The sequence below is a fragment of the Eurosta solidaginis genome, chromosome 5, assembly GCF_040869045.1.
Source record: "Eurosta solidaginis isolate ZX-2024a chromosome 5, ASM4086904v1, whole genome shotgun sequence".
NCBI lineage: Eukaryota > Metazoa > Arthropoda > Insecta > Diptera > Tephritidae > Eurosta > Eurosta solidaginis.
Window position 1 is genome coordinate 223,354,000 of NC_090323.1, and position 22,302 is coordinate 223,376,301.

At 35.6% G+C, this 22,302-nt stretch overlaps 1 protein-coding gene across 5 annotated transcripts in view; it reads left to right on the forward strand.

The window, feature by feature from the left end:
• LOC137252581 (uncharacterized) overlaps positions 1–22,302 on the forward strand; it is a 687,899-nt gene that overhangs the window by 638,932 nt on the left and 26,665 nt on the right. For all 5 annotated transcript variants that reach the window (XM_067788530.1, XM_067788528.1, XM_067788532.1 and 2 more), the window contains one exon: positions 13,160–13,272. In XM_067788530.1, coding sequence (XP_067644631.1) covers positions 13,160–13,272 — 113 coding nt within the window. The remainder of the gene's footprint in view (positions 1–13,159; positions 13,273–22,302) is intronic.

Consider the following 22,302-nt stretch of genomic DNA (forward strand, 5'->3'; position numbering starts at 1 on the left):
CGAAAAGAGCAACTGAAACAAAAGGATCTAGAACACAAGTTTGCAAAAAAAAAAGAAATCAAACAGAGAATAACAAAAGTGAGTGCGGACAGTTTGCGCTCAGCACTTAATATTTTTGACACATGTATTTGCTATACTTTTAGCCACGACAGTTAAAGAGAAATGCAACTCAGCAACAGAAATAAACACAATTTGCTTTAAAGTTTCAAACTATTCAATTAGTAAAAATAAATATTAAATAAAATTCATTATTTTATAAGTTTAAACTGTAAATATTATCAACACGTAGACATTTTAAACTTACCTCTGCGACGTTGATGAAACTTACTCTATGCATAAAGATGGTGTATGTTTGTGTGCATGTCAATTGTTCTGAGTAACTTCGCTGTGGACACCATGGCGTATGAACAACCAACCATGCGTTGCCATGTTAAAATGTCAGTAAACAAACTTTGCAAAAATTTTATTTCTGTTGCTTCCGCTCTTACTTCCTATCATCGTTCGTGGCATTTTGTCATTAGGCGACCACTTTGTGGCGAAGACTGTCCGGTATATAACGTTCCACATCATTATTTGCATACATAAATACATTAAATAAAATGTACATAGATATGTAAAACAAGTAAGGCAGGGTAAGTTCGGGTGTAACGGAACATTACATACTCAGCTGAGAGCTTAGCTGCGTCGGTTTCGAAGGGTTTCGTAGATGGTTTATAAGTGGTTTGTATTCCATATCACATACGCTTGGGAAATATCGACCAAATTGTAGACCAAGAGTGACGTTTTTTGGAACGGTTTTCCTACATCATTTGTCATATAAGGGAAAATCACCATGTAGGAAAATGAACCTAGGGTAACCCTGGAATATGTTTGTATGATATGGGTATCAAAGAGTATTATAAAAGGGAGTGGGCCTTAGTTCTATAATGGGATGCCTTTTCGAGATATCGCCATAAAGGTGGACCAGGGGTGACTCCATAATATGTTTGCACGATATGGGTATCAAATTAAAGGTATTAATAAGGGTTTTAAAAGGGAATGGCCATTAGTTGTATATATGAAGGCGTTTTCGAGATATCGACCAAAATTTGGACCAGGGTGACCCAGAACATCTTCGGGTACCGCTAATTTATTTATATAGGTAATACCACGCACAGTATTCCTGCCAAGATTCCAAGGGCTTTTGATTTCGCCCTGCAGAACTTTTTCATTTTCTTCTATTTAATATGGTAGGTGTCACACCCATTTTACAAAGTTTTTTTCCAAAGTTATATTTTGCATCAAAACACTAATCCAATCACCATGTTTCATCCCTTTTTTCGTATTTGGTATAGAATTATGGCATTTTTTGAACTAAGTTTAGTAAAGGAAGGACAGACGGTCGAATGTGTATAAAATCTGGGTGTGGCTTCAAACCAATTTCGCCCATTTTCACGGAAAACAGTTTCCTTCATAGAAGATATGCCCTTACCAAATTTCACAAGGATTGTTAAATTTTTGTTCGTCTTATGGCATTAAAAGTATTCTAGACAAATTAAATGCATTTTTTTAATTTTGTTGCACAATATCATTACTGGAGTTGAATGTTGATATAATTATACGGTAGATAATAAATTTTTTGTTAAAATTTTACTTAAAAAATTTTTTTTTTAAAGTGGGCGGTGCCACGCCCATTGTCCAACATTGCTAATTTTTATTCAGCATACATATAGTAACAGGCGTGACATTCTTGCCAAATTTCATCATGATAACTTCAACGACTGCCAAATTACAGCTGGCAAAACTTTTAAATTGCCTTCTTTTAAAAGTGGGCGGTGCCACGCCCATTGTCCAACATTTTACTAATTTTCTATTACGCATCATAAGGTCAACCCATCTAGAAAGTTTCATCGCTTTATCCGTCTGTGGTTATGAATTATCGCACTTTTTCGGTTTTTCGAAGTTTTCGATATCGAAAAAGTGGGCGTTATTATATTCCGATTACTTTCATTTTAAATAGTGATCTGAGATGAGTTCCCAAGAACTTACGTACCAAATTTCATTAAGATACCTCAAAATATACTCAAGTTATCGTGTTTACGGGCGGACGGACGGACATGGCTAAATGAATTTCTTTTTTCGCCCAGATCATTTTGATATATAGCCCTAGAAAGATAACGTTATTTTTTTACCCCAGAAAGATAACGTACGTCTGAGAGACGTGTTCAAGTTTAAGGACCCTAAAGATATAAAAAAAAACTTACGTTTTTTTTAATCAATTATTTGATATATATTCACTTGTTTTAAATGTTTTTTAAAGAAAAATATTGTTTTTTAATGTATTAAACATTAAGTTTGACTTATCTTGGACTTGTCCTTACAAAAATCATTCTTTTTCGAAAGACTTCAGGTAAAGCAAAAATTAAAATAAAATACATTGTTTTGTTCTTCAATTGAATGATTTAACTGTTTTAAATTATACTTAAAAAAATATTAGCTAAAATTACCATTTTAGGCAAAAATTACATATAAAATTTGTAGTCACGTAAAAGATAACGATACGTCTGTTAGACGTATTTTTAAAAAACAATCGTACATATTTCGGCAAACAAAAAAGTTACTACTGAAAAACACCCCCATTGACAAGCTGGTAATGGTAGCTGAGAAAACTGAGAATGAGAATGTTCTCTCTTTACGATTGTGGGAGACTGAGAGCAAAATTAAAACGACGTACGTCTCACAGACGTACGTTATCTCACTAGGGATAGAAGCCTATATCTATCTCGATTAGTTTATGCCGTTACATGGTACCGTTATGCGAACAAAACTAATATACTCTGTGAGCTCTGCTCAGCTGAGTATAATAATATTCTTGTTGAGACTGTCATTATACCCAGCTGTGATATAATGCCCAGTAGCTTGTAATAGCTAGCATGAAACAATGAGAATTGACATAACCTTATACGAAGTTATTCAAATCGCAGAAAATTGTTTTTCAGCCACAGTATTTTGTTATTGGATCATCGTTTTCAACAATTTTTTTAACTTTGGGTATTAAGCTGGACATCTTCCAATCTGCTACTACTTACTTGATTGGCGCTTGAAAGTTTATGGCCGTTCAACATGTCGCTTCCTCGTTGGTTAAACTGGCGCTGGTTGCTCATATAAAGGGAATTTAAGTCGTTTTAAACCTGATCGTTCTACTGTAGTGGAAGCTGCTTTTTTTACTGCTTCCAGAGACGGGTCCCAATAAAAATACTTTCTTAGCCGGAGCACCATATTTTATTCGCATGACATGGCCTAGACGGGAACTTTTTAACCGGGAACTTTAAACCGATCTAACATTTGTTTATAACTTCAATGTGCATAATATAATACATCCTTGAAGGGAGGAATGGGAGCAATGTCTGGACACATACGACTCAATAATAGAAAAAGAAAATTTTGCTAGAATACACTCAAAGCATCTGAATATAATAAATCGTGCCGACTTCCAGATTCATGCGGTACATTCCAGACGGTTCAAGACATTAGAATCCAAAGTGATTCAATCAGATGGCGTGCGGAGGTGTCGACCCTCGCTGGCATCCATAAGACACCTCTGCTGGGTCACAGGATGCTGTGATATTGGAATAAATAAATTTGCTGATGAGATGGCCAGTAAAGGTTCCGAAATGGACATAAGCTAGGCGTAGAAGTCCGTACGACTATCGATTGGGTATATCTTGAGGAAAATCCAAAAATGTGAAATAAATGTAACGGATTTGCTGCGATCGTTCACATCGGATGATTTGCGAGCTCTCAAGGTTGTTATGGAAATGTTTTGATAGAAAAGTAACTAGCTTCCTTTTCAAGCTAAACAAATTTGCAGTGAGATTACTTACCGGTATCATCACATGCCATTGCCCTACTACTTCAATGCTCTGACGTTGGAGCGGAAAATATGCCCGTTATAAGAAGCACTATTTTGTGAAGCGCTAGGCTTTAAAGCGGTTGCCAGCGCAATTAATGCCTTATCTAACCGCATTTTCAACCTCATATATACGAGTTGAATCCCGTTTCTTTAGCAGGCTAGGCTCTACCTCATGGAATTATCGGGTGGTGGCAAGATGATCTAGAAGCTTAAATGTATCCAGGCGCCTTCCGGAGTAGGTGGATACTCAACCGGTTGTAGGTTCGACTGCGAAAGTCACACCAAGACTTTAAAGTGGTACCACGAGGATCAGATAGCACGCGGAGCTAGCTCCGTTTCTGCTCTGCGGTTGGCCCCTTTTGGAAGCATCGTGGTGGCTTTGGTTGATATCCGAATGCGGTAAGAGTTGGTCAGCTCGAATGTGGAGTTACATTGTAACCGGGTTCCATGACCCTTAGAATGGAAGAGATTATAGATAGGCCTCCAAAGTCACCAAGGTGATGGGGTGTCCACTAACACCATCGATAGAGAGTAAGGTAGCGAATCTTGGGCTGGACATGTATGCTTGAATGCGCCGTGAGTTTAGGCCAACAATGGCAAGTACTCACGAAAATCTGTTCACTTAATGTACCTTAATGGTACCTGTTCTATATCCGGCAAAGAACCACCAACATTGACAAAAATCCCCAAAACCTTTAGGGAGTGCATATATCGCCACAACAACAGCAACAACAGAAGCTGACAGGATGAGGAGGACCGCAAACAAGACGACTCCGACAGCACTGGCAGAGGTTGGGAAAGTGTATCTTTCGTTCGCTCATACTTAGGTTCGTTAGAGAAAGCAAATTGTCCATTGCCTACCACTAAGAAGTAATCTGGTTGGTCGAATATGCCGCCACCCAGCATTCACTCTAACAATAGACAAAAATTTCTCCGAGTGGAATTGTAGAAAATTTCCACGCACGTCCTTTCAATATAACCTAACTTACTCTGCTGAAAGAAAAGATTAAAATTTCGTTGGAATCTTAAATTAGAGCTCACCATTGGGTATATAAAGTTCGGTTTCACAAAAGCATATACGTACTTCTTGACTTGATTTTGTGTATAAATGTAACATAATATAAGATACAAAATTGAATATGCGCTTGCATTTGCCTAAATTTGTTTATACAAACCTACTTGTAAATACACACACGTTCACACAGTTGTATGTAATTTTATGCTATATAAATCTGACTTTATTATTATGTGTCATCTGCTATGTGCATGTGGCTTTTAGTTGTGTCATACTTGTTAAGTGCTTACAAGTCATGCATAATATATAAGATATTATTATATATGTACATATGTAAATGTATATTTATATCAATGCCTGTAGATCTTAATAGTAGAGAGAGACTGCAGACTAACTAAGCTTAACATTTAATATAATTTACCGAGTGCAATGACCTGGAAAATGGATATTTGTAATGTCCAAGCTTTTGTCAAGTTTTGAAAATGAAATATTATATCTTTCAAATAATTTATATATTCTAAGTACTCGAATTCAATATTACAAGCGGAAGTACTTAGAGCAAAACATGAGAGCGTTGATAGAAGTCAAATTAACTGTTGACATAGATAGACTTGAATATTATAAATAATATATTTGACAGCATTTGATAAAAATTAATATGCAGAAGTGATGAATATTCCAAATAGCAACAACATTATAAGAATTATTAATTGTAATTGTTCATACAAAAATGGTCATGCTCATTTTATATAGACAAAAAAAAAAAAAATAACCTCGGTAAAGAAGAAACTTTAACTGGAACAAGGGGAGCAAACCTGTTCTGATGTAAATATCGGAAGCATTTAAGTTGTCGAGAGAAGTTAAACTGAGATGTAGGGCGTACGGGAGAGAAGTTCCTGCGAAGATTTGTGTTTATTCAAGGAGCTTAAATGATGGGGCTTACGACAGTATGAGCATCATATAAAGAGGCCTTCGCTGACTTGATGGTTTCGTGAGAATGATTGAAAACACTACGCCCAGAAATAAACTTTATGAGCATCACTATTTGATAGCAGAGCGAGCTGGATGCCTTTTGTTGAGTAAACAGATACAGGTGGCGCAAAATCTGATCTCCTTGCTGCTCCAGTTGGCGTCAGTAATCGCCTGGCAGCTTCCTATACGTTTAAAAGTCTGAGCCGAAACCTAAAGTTTTCTCTTTAACATGACATGGTTTGGTGATAAACAAATTTGAAATTTAGATAAAAACTGTTGGTTGAAGTTTCACCACAATAGATGCCACTGTACAGATAGAACTAATTTTGGGCTTTTTGAGAAGAGCTATGCCGACCTCGTATCTGTAACAACTGATATCTGCAAGTAATCGACTTTCTAAGGATATGTTGCTGTTGGTGTTGTAGCGCTAAAGACACCACCTCTTCGAAGGTTAAAGGGATTGATACATCTGTGGATGGTATTTTCCATATATATATACGGCACGTTCCTCACCGGAACAAATTACACTACCGACAATGTAATGAATTATTTCGTATGACCACACTGAACTTTCTAGGCCATTGCTCTTCACCCTCTTCCCCGCCTTCTAAAAAACAGAATTCGTCATGGAAAGGTTAGGTTCACAACAGGGATGAAGAAGATATGAACTGCGCTGCGAGCCATTGGCTTCCTGTTGGTTTGCTATCCGAATTTTATCAACGTGTTACATATCTATCATCGTTCTTATACCACATCGATATCTTTTTCATAGCTGGCAAATTAGTCGTCGTTAAAAAATCGTTGATAATACGATAACAAATCAATTACTTAAAAAAATTTCCGCCATAAATGTTTGACAAGAAACCAATATTCTTCGATAAAAAATATAAGAAGTTGAGATGAAAAACCAAAAGACCGTCGATAAATATTGGATACACTCTGCTAAAAACTCGATATCCGGATATAAGGAAATGGATATCAAGCCCATTACCCATCGATACCACACCCAAAACCCCTTGAGAATGAATCATCGCCTTTACCTTTCGAAAGGACACTGATAACAAACTGATACATCGTCGAAAATAAATGCAAAACACGACCATGATTAATCTGTTGCAAACTAATAACTCATCGACAACAAGCTTTTAACACTTCGATGATAAATTGTTAAAACGACGCCCGGCTAAAGTTACGGTTCCTTCTAGTCTTTTCTTTTTCCTCACACTTCTTTCCACTTGTCCTTATCCTTGTTTTTGGCCTTATCCTTATCCCTGTGCTTATCCTTATCCTAATCCTTATCCTTATCCTTGTCCTTATCCTTATCCTCATCCTTATCCTTGACCTTGTCCTTATCCTTATCCTTGTCCTTGTCCTTATAATTATCCTTATCCTTACCTTTATCTTTATCCTAATCCTTACCGTTATCCTTATCCTTATCCTTATCCTCATCCTTTCCTTTCCCTTCCTTACTTTTCCTCCTTTCCTTTCCTTATCCTTATCCTTACCCTATATCCTTATCTTCATCCTTATCCTTATCCTTATCCTTTTCCTTATCCTTATCCTTATCCTTATCCTTATCCTTATCCTTATCCTTATCCTTGTCCTTATCCTTATCTTTCCCCTTATCCATATCCTTATCATTATCCTTAACCTTAACCTTATCTTTATCTTTTCCTTTCCTTTCCTTTCTTTTCTTTCCTTCATTTCCTTTCCTTTCCTTTCCTTTCCTTTCCTTTCCTCTCCTTCCCTTTCCCTTCCTTTCTTTTCCTTTCCTTGCCTTTCCTTTCGTTCCTGTTCCCTTCCTTTCTTTTCCTTTCCTTTCTTTTACTTTCCTCTCCTTTCCTTTCATATCATTAACGTATTTCTTGATATTCTCCTCTTTTTGTTCCTCCTTCTCCTCTGTTTCACCTTCCTTTCAATTACATTATTTCCCCTTCTTTTTTATACTCAGTTGAGCAGAGCTCACAGAGTATATTAAGTTTGATTGGATAACGGTTGGTTGTACATATATAAAGGAATCGAGATAGATATAGACTTCCATATATCAAAATAATCAGGATCGAAAAAAAATTTGATTGAGCCATGTCAGTCCGTCCGTCCGTCCGTCCGTCCGTCCGTCCGTCCGTTAACACGATAACTTGAGTAAATTTTGAGGTATCATGATGAAATTTGGTATGTAGGTTCCTGAGCACTCATCTCAGATCGCTATTTAAAATGAACGATATCGGACTATAACCACGCCCACTTTTTCGATATCGAAAATTTCGAAAAACCGAAAAAGTGCGATAATTCATTACAAAAGACCGGTAAAGCGACGAAACTTGGTAGATGAGTTGAACTTATGACGCAGAATAGAAAATTAGTAAAATTTTGGACAATGGGCGTGGCACCGCCCACTTTTAAAAGAAGGTAATTTAAAACTTTTGCAAGGTGTAATTTGGCAGTCGTTGAAGATATCATGATGAAATTTGTCAGGAACGTTACTACTATTACTATATGTACGCTTAATAAAAATTAGCAAAATCGGGGAAGGACCACGCCCACTTTTAAAAAAAATTTTTTTTTAAAGTAAAATTTTTACAAAAAATTTTATATCTTTACAGTATATAAGTAAATTCTGTCAACATTCAACTCCAGTAATGATATGGTGCAACAAAATACAAAAATAAAAGAAAATTTCAAAATGGGCGTGGCTCCGCCCTTTTTCATTTAATTTGTCTAGGATACTTTTAACGCCATAAGTCGAACAAAAATTAACCAATCCTTTTGAAATTTGGTAGGGGAGTAGATTTTACGACGTTAACTGTTTTCTGTGAAAAAGGGCGAAATCGGTTGAAGCCACGCCCAGTTTTTATACACAGTCCACCGTCTGTCCTTCCGCTCGGCCGTTAACACAATAACTTGAGCAACAATCGATATATCTTTACTAAACTTAGCACACGTACTTATCTGAACTCATTTTATCACGATATAAAAAATGGCCGAAATCCGACCATAACCACGCCCACTTTATCGATATCGAAAATTACGAAAAATAAAAAAATGCCATAATTCTATACCAAATACGAAAAAAGGGATGAAACATTGTAACTGGATTGGTTTATTGACGCAAAATATAACTTTGGAAAAAACTTTGTAAAATGTATGTGACGCCTACCATATTAAGTAGAAGAAAATGAAAAAGTTCTACAAGGCGAAATCAACAGCCCTTGGAATCTTGGCAGGAATACTGTTAGTGGTATTCCATATATATATAAATTAGCAGTACCCGACAGATGATTTTCTGGATCACCTGGTCCACATTTTGGTCGATATCCCGAGAACGCCTTCACATATACATCTAAGGGCCACTCGCTTTTAAAACCCTCATTAATACCTTAAATTTGATATCCATATCGTACAAACACATTCTAGAGTCACCCCTGGCCCACCCTAATGGCGATATCTCGAAAAGGCGTCCACCTATAGACCTAATGCCCACTCCCTATTAAAATGCTCAGTAACACCTTTCGTTTGATACCCATATCGTACAAACATTCTAGAGTCACCCCTGGCCCACCCTAATAGCGATATCTCGAAAAGGCGTCCACCTATAGACCTAATGCCCACTCCCTATTAAAATGCTCAGTAACACCTTTCGTTTGATACCCATATCGTACAAACATTCTAGAGTCACCCCTGGCCCACCCTAATGGCGGTATCTCGAAAAGCCGTCCACCTATAGACCTAATGTCCACTCCCTCTTAAAATGCTCAGTAACACCTTTCGTTTGATACCCATATCGTACAAACATTCTAGAGTCACCCCTGGCCCACCCTAATGGCGATATCTCGAAAAGGCGTCCACCTATAGACCTAATGCCCACTCCCTATTAAAATGTTCAGTAACACCTTTCGTTTCATACCCATATCGTACAAACATTCTAGAGTCACCCCTGGCCCACCTTAATGGCGATATCTCGAAAAGGCGTCCACCTATAGACCTAATGCCCACTCTCTCTTGAAATGCTCAGTAACACCTTTCGTTTGATACCCATATCGTACAAACATTCTAGAGTCACCCTTGGTCCACCTTTATGGCGATATCTCGAAAAGGCGACCACCTATTGAACTAAGGATTACTCCCTTTTAAAATACTCATTACCACCTTTCATTTGATACCCATATCGTACAAACACATTCTAGAGTCACCTCTGGCCCACCCTAATGGCGATATCTCGAAAAGGCGTCCACCTATAGACCTAATGCCCACTCCCTCTTAAAATGCTCAGTAACACCTTTCGTTTGATACCCATATCGTACAAACATTCTAGAGTCACCCCTGGCCCACCCTATTGGCGATTTCTCGAAAAGGCGTCCACCTATAGACCTAATGCCCACTCCCTCTTAAAATGCTCAGTAACACCTTTCGTTTGATACCCATATCGTACAAACACATTCTAGAGTCACCCCTGCCCACCCTAATGACGATATCTCGAAAAGGCGTCCACCTATAGACCTCATGCCCACTCCCTCTTAAAATGCTCAGTAACACCTTTCGTTTGATATGGCGATATCTCGAAACGGCGTCGACCTATGGAACTAAGGATCACTCCTTTTCAAAATACTCATTAACAGCTTTCATTCGATACCCATATCGTACAAACATATTCTAGAGTCACCCCTGGTCCACCTTTATGGCGATTTCTCGAAAAGGCGTTCACCTATAGAACTAAAGCCCATTCCCTTTTAAAATACTCATTACCACCTTTCATTTGATACCCATATCGTACAAACACATTCTAGAGTCACCCCTAGTCCACCTTAATGGCGATATCTCGAAAAGGCGTCCACCGATAGACCTAAGGCCCACTCCCTCTTAAAATGCTCAGTAACACCTTTCATTTGATACCCATATCATACAAACAAATTCTAGAGTCAGCCCTGGTCCACCTTTATGGCGATATCCCTAAATGGCGTCCATCAATAGAACTATGGCCTACTCTCTCTTAAAATACTCTTTAATACCTTCCATTTGATACACATGTCATACAACCACATTCCAGGGTTACCCTAGGTCCATTTTCCTACATGGTGATTTCCCTTATTTTGTCTCCATAGCTCTCAACTGAGTATGTAATGTTCGGTTGCACCCGAACTTAGCCTTCCTTACTTGTTTTTATATATATCATCCATTTGTTTTCCTGCCTTCGTTAAATTACATTAACTGATTTACTGTCTGATTTCCTCCTATCAACTCTACCACATTACAGTGGCTGTACTTGCATCTATGCTGGCTTCATATTCCCAATTTCTTACATGTGCTTACAAAATTTATTTTTGTTTACATATGAATATACATAGATTCACATTTTTCCATAAATTTAAATAAACAATGTATTCAAACAGTAATACTTTCTCACGCAAGTGTTGGTGGTTGTCAAGTGAGAAGCGTAAATCCGTTGGCTAATTGTTTCCGTAATGAAACATGCATAAAATCTCTCAACGGGTTTTAATACTGGCATAAAAATTAACGAACACACACATATACATATATATATATATATATATATATATATATATATTAATAAACATGCATACTGACTTGCATATTACAAACAAAAGATACACCAATATGTATGCGTACTAATATAAAACGAGCGTGATTACTTAAACACCGTTATAATAAATCTTATTGAAACATATTTTTTTATTCACTGACATATATTCATATTCCATACATATGCTCGTGTGGTTTTACTGTAGCATATTTTTTCCCTGTAGGAAAAAGTTAGTTGCGACCAATAGAAACGTTAGAAAAGCCATTCAAATCTTACATTCTAATACTCTAAAATGTTTGCTACGATTTGCTTAATTAGTTTTTGTTTTAATTCTGTAAAATAGTATAGTCACATTGTTTAATGAAAATTAAAACGTATCTTTTCTTATATAGAAACAAACTTTTGGGGATTTGAAATAAATCGATATATATTTTTTTTTTTAATTTTGGTAATATTGCAATGCGTATATGAATATAAAGATACGGCTTGCAAAGCTTTTCAACTTTCTTCTTTTCAATGTGGGCGGTGCCACGCCCATTTTGTAAAATTTTACAAAATTCTATCTCTCGTCCTAAAGTTAACCGTTATTTCCAGAATATCACTTTATCTGTCTTTGGTACTTTGGTACCTTTTTACGATTTGAAACTCCTTGCGCAACCTCTAAAACTTTTTTGATTGGCCAAAAATTGTTCACATGAAAATTTGAAGGTTATTTCAATATCTGGGGGTTACGCTCTAAAAAAAAATTGGGCCACCCTAATGGTCACTTTTAAACATATGCCGTTCAAAGGATCTTTGAGATATTATAATTTAGAAAATAGATTTCGATCACGGATCATATAAAACTGAAATTAATGGAAAAACAAATAAAAACGAAAATATTTTTATATCTTCTAATAAAAATAACGTGTTTATGCTGCCGTGCTCAAAAATTAACAGACTATAAAAATTCAGAAAAAAATACAATATAAACGCAGCTTTTTTCATATTGGAACTCATTAAAACCATCCCCAGCTATAAATTCTGGTTTAATAAGAAAATTATGTGAAATTTCCTGCAGCATTATTTTCAACAAACCTATCTAAGCATGTTTGTCTTAATGTTTTTTTTTTTTTTGTGAAGTTAACCGTCCTGTTCAGAAATAATTTGTCTTCTTAGTTCGCATGGCTGGGTACCCGGGTACCACAAGGCAGTTCACAGAGTATGCAGCGCTTATGGAAAACCAATTTGCCCTGGTTATATTAAAAATAATTGTCCTGAGTGTTAAGATTTGATGTTATTTATTAATTTAAAATGTAATAACTTATTATTTACGTGAGAACTACTTGTGGTACCTGGGTATCCCAGCATTGAGAACTACTAATAAAAAACCGGTTTATTAAAAAAATGATCTTTATGAAATTATATTTGAAAAAATTTTCTGTCGTTTTTGTAGAAAACTTATTTCCATAGGATGCCACCAAAAATTTAACTCGTTTCTATTTGTAGATTATGTAAAAATGGCTTTTGAATATGCAAAAGGTACCCGGGTACCCATCTATGAACAGGACGGTTAAAAAAAAAACAGCGTATCTTATGCATAGAAACGTAACGAATGAAGGATGCTTTCCCAAAAAATTCATACGGGCATGTCATTAAAACTTTGCTATAAGGTCTACATATTTTCAAAAATTCATTGCGTTATTATTATTCACACATAAACTACAGTTTTAATTTCATATTAAATTTTCTTATTTTTCAGGCAAACCAGTTTCATGGATGATGATTTCACCATCGGTAACACCACGAAAACTTAACGTAGGTTCAAATAATCCGGCAATGCGGCTTTACAAGTTTGATACGGATTCTGGTCAGGTCAGTTGATAAATAAATTTAGTTATCATATTTGTATTGGTAACATTGCTGCATTGTTAGTTTGCGTGCGTACATATTTAATGCTAGTTATTATATGATCTAGTGCATAAAATGAGCAAAAACAAAGCAATAGAAACAAATGTGTAAAATCTATTTAAGCATATTACCCTCCATAGCCAAAAGGCAGTAAAGTTCACTTACTGCCTTTTAGGAATTTTAATTTGAATTTCTAAAACTTCAATTCACTCATTAACTAAGTAAATATCGAAGTCTTAACAAATTCAATTTCAGTTAAAATAGGATTTTAAATTTGCATTACATTTCGAATATATTAAATTTTCCAACAACAAAAACAGTGAATCTTCCTCTTCCTTTACCCTCTTTTTGAACCATTTTTGCATACCCAACAGGCATAGTTTTGCAGGCTGCGTAATTCTAGTGAATGGTCTGCCGAAACCGACGGAACTGTCTTATATCCTCAGTGGTCATAAAGCGCGAATGAGAAATTCGCTCCTGTTCAAAGGGCAGCTTATTATAGCCAGAAAATCATATAGTGTACTTATTCAGAAAGGCACCGGTTTCCTCTTAATATTTGAGTTAATTTTAACTGGATAGTGGACTAGGGACCGAGCTATTCTAAACAAAATAGTGTATGGTGCCATTTGCTTAAAATTTGGGGGTTCTTCCACGATCAGCTTATAATTTGAGAAACTTGTCTTTCCGGAAAGCGGGCCGGAAAGAAATCATATATATTGTACGATTTGTTGGAAATTTAGTAAAAACTTTTTTTCCGGTAAGTGTACGAAGCCTCAACCTGTTGTTGTAATTCCTATTCATGTTTTGATTTTTTTAAGATTTAGGGGAACACTATGGAAACATTCAGTCTGTGTGAGTTCCTTATTGACCGGACAGTTGAACCTATTACCTAGTTCAGGGGGAACTCTTTGTCAAGCTTAATATTTGTGAAACTTTTCTTTCGGGAAACGGGCCAGTGACCGATCTATTTTAAAATATTTATAATGCGATTTGCTTAAAATTTGAGCACAGGCTATATACTTGGAAAATTTCTGGCATGTGGACCAGGAGCTACCTATACCAAAAAATCGTATTTTTAGTGCAGTTTTTTTGAAATGCATTATTGAGGCAAATTTTCAAAAAGAAAATAATAGATCGGAGTGGGAACTGAAAAAAAGGGTGGTTTAGGAGAAGAAATAATGATAAAGAGACAAAAATGAAGAAAATGCACCATGATCATTAAACTTAAACAACTTAAAATTTAATAAAATTTCATAAGAGTGTAAAAACGGAAATTTTGTTATTATAAATTACAAAATAAAAGCTTGTATTTATTTAATTTTTCAATAAAATAACTAAGTTATTTTATACAAGATTTTTGTTACCGATCAGTTTGTTTGGCATGCAAACATATCTCTATATATATGTATGTAAAAAAGTACACAAAACTTATTGTAATGTTCGCTTTCTTATATTAAATAAATATAGATATCTTAACTCCTGATGATGCCAAGGAAATTTGGCGAAACGTTGAGTTAAAAGGTGGAATAAATCTCTTTTATTCGCACTATCAACAATTAGATCAGAAAAGCTTATAAAAATTTAAAAAAATTTGCATAAGTTATTTTATATTTATTTAGATACATGTATTAGGTTTAGCGAACACTGCCATACATTTTTTTTATTTTTGTCAGGCTTTTTCGGTAGAGGCGCCTTAGTGCGTCAGTGATGTCGACCTTTGCTTTCAGAAGAACGAGGAGTTGGGTTGAGTCCACTTTAAGAGGGTGCAAACAACTCAATAAAATCAATTCATAAAAGAAGTGGTCTCATTTTAGGTTTTTATATAATATTTTAGAGCTGGTAGAATCAAGTGCAACTACCATTAACATTACAACTTATGCCAATTTCACACAGAGGCTTAATGAAATAATTAGTCAAGTTTTCTACATTAAAACCCTAATTGAATTCAATCTTCCATACAAAATCCAAATTCTTAATTATCTCATTATTGCTTTATTGAATACTTAATCGAATAAAAAATTCAGTCTGTTTTGCATGGTGCTTCGAATTTTTTTGTCAATGTAACAAATGACAAAATAGAAAAATAGAAAAACATGAAAAAATTCAAAATTTAATTTTCGCTGCATTTGCTACAAAAGGCAATATGGTTTTTTAGAAAAAAGGCACATATTTGGTTAGGTGCAACATCTATGGGTAGTTGCGCATGCAATTTACTTTGATTGCATTTATAGTTAAGAAGGGTTTCTTTGCTGCTTTCCATTTTAACTATTTTTTGTAAAAACGAAATTTTTTTTGGGGCTGCTGACAGATGCTCGCTTAATGAAGCAAAAGGCCCTGTATGAAAAGGGAAACTTAATTATTTCATTAAATAGAATTGTGATTCGATTAAAATTCTGTGTGAAAACGGTATTTTTCTGTAAGTAAAATCACCAATTACGAAGTATAAGTAAATTTTATTGGTACTTGATATTCAATACCCGCAATTTTAATTATTTTTCAATTTCTTTCAAATATTTGAAACTTTTGCAAGAAAAAGATTATTCACAGTTAAATAACAAAATCAATTATCCATGTAACAAACACAGAAATTTTTTTGTTAAATTACAGCAATGTTTTTTTTTCGGAATAAAAAAACCTTAGCACGATATACACTCCCAATTTGCGTGGAGCTAATTTTCTGAATATGAACCTAGACCTACGGTGTATATGCAAAATAAGAGGAAAAAATTAACAAATTTTGTGGGATATTCGCGGCCAGCACCTCTTTAGAGGTCAAAAGCCCTTATCAAAAATGTGGAAAAGTTTGTCTAGAAGCTCTTACTTTCACATTAAGTTGCACTTCTCTAATGGAAAATGTATTCAGAGATTATAAGTACGACAAAAAGTCGCACTGGAATGAACGCGATGTATCAAAATTTAGCGTTATTTTGAAACTTATTTTCTTAAGACTAAAATGGGCATAAACCTAGGAAGTATAATATTAAACGATAATTCGATGATCACTGTCAAAAAACGTGAAAACGTCGCAGTAATGACCTCCAAATAGCCCGATAGTTGCACAAAAATTGCTAAACACATTTTTAAAGTGTCTCTCATATAAGTGAAATTGTTTTTTAGTAATAGAAGATTGGTTAGACGACCCTCGCTACTGCCGCTTGTGAAGAGCTTTCAGAAAATATTCATGCGATCTCTTGGATTACAAACGTTAAATGTCGGAGTATTCGGGGGTTTCAATTCAGAATAGTTACATAATGTGTATAAATGTTTTGGAACAGATTGCACAACACTGTTAAAATAAAGTTGTTAAACGTAGCAATTTATAAGTTAAACAAACCACTGCAGCGTACCGAAAGCATACATATGATGAAGGCTTAACAACCTTCTAAATGGATTTATCTTGCAGCAAGTGTCTAAAACATTTCTATCTTATATTCCAAATTAAAAAAAAATTAATTATAGAAAAATTAAGAGAACAATATTTATAATAACAAGTAAGGAAGGCTAAGTTCGGGTGTAACCGAACATTACATACTCAGTTGAGAGCTGTGGAGACAAAGTAAGAGAAAACCACCATGTTGTAAAAAGAACCTGGGTAATCCTGGAATGTGTTTGTATAACATGTGTATCAAATGGAAGGCATTAAAGAGTATTTTAAGAGGAAGTGGGCCATAGTTCTATAGATGGACGCCATTTAGGGATATCGCCATAAAGGTGGACCAGGCCTGACTCTAGAATTTGTTTGTACGATATGGGTATCAAATGAAAGGTATTAATGAGTATTTTAAAAGGGCGTGGGCCTAAGTTCTATAGATGGACGCCGTTTCGAGATATCGCCATAAAGATGGACCAGGGGTGACTCTAGAATTTGTTTGTACGATATGGGTATCAAACGAAAGGTGTTAATAAGTGTTTTAAAAGGGAGTGGGCCTTAGTTCTATAGGTGGACGCCTTTTCGGAATATCGTTATAAAAGTGGACCAGGGGTGACTCTAGAATGCGTTTGTACAATATGGGTATCAAATGAAAGGTGTTAATGAGTATTTTAAAAGGGCGTGGGCCTTAGTTTTATAGTTGGATGCCTTTTTGAGATATCGCCATAAACGTGGACCAGGGGTGACTCTAAAATTTGTTTGTATGATATGGGTATCAATTGAAAGGTGTTAATGAGTATTTTAAAAGGACGTGTACCTTAGTTCTATAGGTGGACGCCTTTTCGAAATATCGCCATAAAGGTGGACCAGGGGCGACTCTAGAATTTGTTTGTACGATATGGGTATCAAATGAAAGGTGTTAATGAGTATTTTAAAAAGGCGTAGGCCTTAGTTATATAGGGGGACGCCTTTTCGAAATATCGCCATAAAGGTGGACCAGAGGTGGCTCTAGAATTTGTTTGTACTATATGGGTATCAAATGAAAGGTGTTTATGAGTATTTTAAAAGGGCGTGGGCCTTAGTTTTATAGGTGGACGCCCTTTCGAAATATCGCCATAAAGGGGGACCAGGGGTGACTCTAGAATTTGTTTGTACGATATGGGTATCAAATGAAAGGTGTTAATGAGTATTTTAAAAGGGCGTAGGCCTTAGTTCTATTGGGGGACGCCTTTTCGAAATATCGCCATAAAGGTGGACCAGGGGTGGCTCTAGAATTTGTTTGTACTATATGGGTATCAAATGAAAGGTGTTAATTAGTATTTTAAAAGGGCGTGGGCCTTAGTTTTATAGTTGGATGCCTTTTCGAGATATCGCCATAAACGTGGACCAGGGGTGACTCTAAAATTTGTTTGTATTATATGGGTATCAAATGAAAGGTGTTAATGAGTATTTTAAAAGGACGTGTACCTTAGTTCTATAGGTGGACGCCTTTTCGAAATATCGCCATAAAGGTGGACCAGGGGCGACTCTAGAATTTGTTTGTACGATATGGGTATCAAATGAAAGGTGTTAATGAGTATTTTAAAAAGGAGTGGGCCTTAGTTCTATAGGGGGACGCCTTTTCGAAATATCGCCATAAAGGTGGACCAGGGGTGGCTCTAGAATTTGTTTGTACTATATGGGTATCAAATGAAAGGTGTTAATGAGTATTTTAAAAGGGCGTGGGCCTTAGTTTTATAGTTGGATGCCTTTTCGAGATATCGCCATAAACGTGGACCAGGGGTGACTCTAAAATTTGTTTGTATGATATGGGTATCAATTGAAAGGTGTTAATGAGTATTTTAAAAGGACGTGTACCTTAGTTCTATAGGTGGACGCCTTTTCGAAATATCGCCATAAAGGTGGACCAGGGGCGACTCTAGAATTTGTTTGTACGATATGGGTATCAAATGAAAGGTGTTAATGAGTATTTTAAAAAGGCGTAGGCCTTAGTTATATAGGGGGACGCCTTTTCGAAATATCGCCATAAAGGTGGACCAGAGGTGGCTCTAGAATTTGTTTGTACTATATGGGTATCAAATGAAAGGTGTTTATGAGTATTTTAAAAGGGCGTGGGCCTTAGTTTTATAGGTGGACGCCCTTTCGAAATATCGCCATAAAGGGGGACCAGGGGTGACTCTAGAATTTGTTTGGACGATATGGGTATCAAATGAAAGGTGTTAATGATTATTTTAAAAGGGCGTGGGCCTTAGTTCTATAGGTGGAAGCCTTTTCAAGATATCGTCATAAAGGTGGGCCAGGGGTGACTCTAGAATTTTTTTTACGATATGGGTATCAAATTAAAGGTATTAATGAGGGTTTGAAAAGGGAGTGGGCCTTAGTTGTATATGTGAAGGCGTTTTCGCGATATCGACCAAAATGTGGACCAGGGTGATCCAGAACATCATCTGTCGGGTACCGCTAATTTATTTATGTATGTAATACCACGAGCTGTATTCCTTCCAAGATTCCAAGGGCTTTTGATTTCGCTCTGCAAAACTTTTTCATTTTCTTCTTCTTAATATGGTAGGTGTCACACCCATTTTATCAAGTTTTTTTCTAAAGTTATATTTTGCGTCAATAGACCAATACAATTACCATGTTTCATCCCTTTTTCGTATTTGGTATATAATTATGGCATTTTTTTTAATTTTCGTAATTTTCGATATCGAAAAAGTGGGCGTGGTCATAGTCGGATTTCCGCCATTTTTTACACCAATACAAAGTGAGTTCAGATAAGTACGTGAACTGAGTTTAGTAAAGATATATCGATTTTTGCTCAAGTTATCGTGTTAACGGCCGAGCGGAAGGACAGACGGTCGACTGTGTATAAAAACTAGGCGTGGCTTCAACCGATTTCGCCTCGCTAAGCCTCTGCCAAATTTCACAAGGATTGGTAAATTTTTGTTCGACTTATGGCATTAAAAGTATCCTAGACAAATTAAATGAAAAAGGCGGAGCCACGCCCATTTTGAAATTTTCTTTTATTTTTGTATTTTGTTGCACCATATCATTACTGGAGTTGAATTTTGACATAATTTACTTATATACTGTAAAGATATTAACTTTTCTTTTAAAATTTGAATTTATAAAAAAAATTTTTTAAAAAGTGGGCGTGGTCGGTCTCCGATTTTGCTAATTTTTATTATGCAGATATATAGTAATAAGGGTAACGTTCCTGCCAAATTTCATCATGATATCTTCAACGAATGCCAAATTACAGCTTGCAAAACTTCTAAATTACCTTCTTTTAAAAGTGGGCGGTGCCACGCCCATTGTCCAAAATTTTACTAGTTTTCTATTCTGCGTCATAAGTTCAACCCACCCACCAAGTTTCATCGCTTAATCCATATTTGGTAATGAATTATCGCACTTTTTCGATTTTTCGAAATTTTCGATATCGAAAAAGTGGGCGTGGTTATTGCCCGATATCGTTCATTTTAAATAGCGATATGAGATGAGTGCCCAGGAACCTACATACCAAATTTCATCAAGGTACCTCAAAATTTACTCAAGTTATCGTGTTAACGGACGGACGGACGGACATGGCTCAGTCGAATTTTTTTTCGATACTGATGATTTTGATATATGGAAGTCTATATCTATCTCGATTCCTTTATACCTGTACAACCAACCGTTATCCAATCAAAGTTAATATACTCTGTGAGCTCTGCTCAACTGAGTATAAAAATTATTGTTATAGGCCTGGAGCTCGAATTCGAACCACTAAACTGAAAAAAATAAATTGAAATGTGCCACCACGGAAGCCATTTTAGAGGTCAAGCTAGTTATTGTATTCAACGGAAGTAGCATTTTCTGAATTATGCATTTCAAAATCATCAGAACTCCATTATGCGAGATGTTTTGTCTTTTTTAGTTTACTAGATATTAGCAAATAATTGAAAAGAGTTGAAAGTATTTGAAATAATAGGTCAGGAATTGAAAAAAGATATCTTCATTACCAAGTACCAGTAAAAAGTCATTGTAGTTGATAATTAAATTTTTTTAATAACAAATACTTGTAATTAACCAATTACGATTACCAAGTATGTGCACAACTGCAGAGCTGTGTGATATTTCACTCAGCGGAACTGTGTAAAATTTTAATATCACTGCACACTGTAAAATCTCATTGTCATTCTGTGAATGTCCGTTCCAATTCTGATTTTTGTTTTAAACGTAGGTATTATTTTAAAGCGTTAAAAAAATATTTTCACTGGGGTTATGGGTAATTTTTTTTTTTTCAAAAGCAATGTAAGAAACTTTGTTACAAATTTAATTTATACAGCTGAAAACTTATTTGCATTTGAGCTTATTGCCGTTAGGCGAGTTTCACTTGTGTCTTGCCTTTTGTTACTATGCCTACATAAATGTATGAATGCACGCATGGTGGTTTATTGTAAGTAAGATACGACCAATTCGGATTGCATATTGGTAAATTGGAAAGTGTTTGAACTCTTATATTGTATGCAAATAGCTACAAAATGTATACACTTCTTTATGTATAAAGTTCGCTTTAGAGCTAACGTTTTCTTCTCGAACACAAGTGATACTTTCGGGTTTCGACAAATGGAGAACATGGCTTCTCTCGATATTCTTAAAACTCGAATTACTCGTAAAGCTCGAGAGCGCTTAAATGAAATAGTGAGAAACTGAGACTCGCGAGGACTTTTTTCACGAACATACTCGAGAATTGCAAAGATTTATTTTTTTATAAAAATCCTATTAAAAGTTTCTGGGTTTATCAATTTAAACCAGCATAATAAAATAAAATTCAATAAATTCGTGATAAGAAGTTATAAATGCTGACGATTATTTTCGATAAATTGATTAAATTTATTAAGTTTGAAATTAAATTTTTGTGGCTTTAGTTTTGATGCAAACTGTATTTACGACAATGTATATCTACTATATGTGCAATGAGTTGTATACAAATGAGCGCACTGTTAGCACCATCCTGTTCGCAATTCACAAAAACTCTGTTAGCATTTGTTCAACGCGTTACAAATTTATGCCACTTTGAAGAAGCGTTTGCAAAAGTTATGCAGATTTTAGAACAAACTCCCTCGATTCACGATGACAACTTTGTATGCAGTTAAGTAGATCATAGCCGATTTTATGATAGAAAATTTTGCAATATATGCAACTTTGGAAACAAATATTTATGGCGACTAATTTGCATACATACATATGTATTTACAGAGATTGTTGTGTTTGTAGAAAATATGTATTAGGGCGGGTCGATTTAAAAATCGCTTATTGCTCTGTGAAAATCGTATTCTAGTAATCAAAATAAGAAACTTTGCCAAAGGAACCATACCTCTAAAACGAATTCTGATGCCCCCCCATTTGGATCGAACTTTTGGGTAGGGGCAAATTTTGAAAAATCCCACTTTGACCCATTTAGAGTGCTCCAATCGAGTACAAATGTATGACCGACCCCCACTAACTTTGGAGGCCCGACCCACCGATGCCAGTGGCACACCCCCTGGAACTCCCTGGGGGTTCACCATACAAACATTTATAAATTTATATCATAAATTTACATCAGAATTCGTTTTGGAGTAATGGTTGCTTTGGCAAAG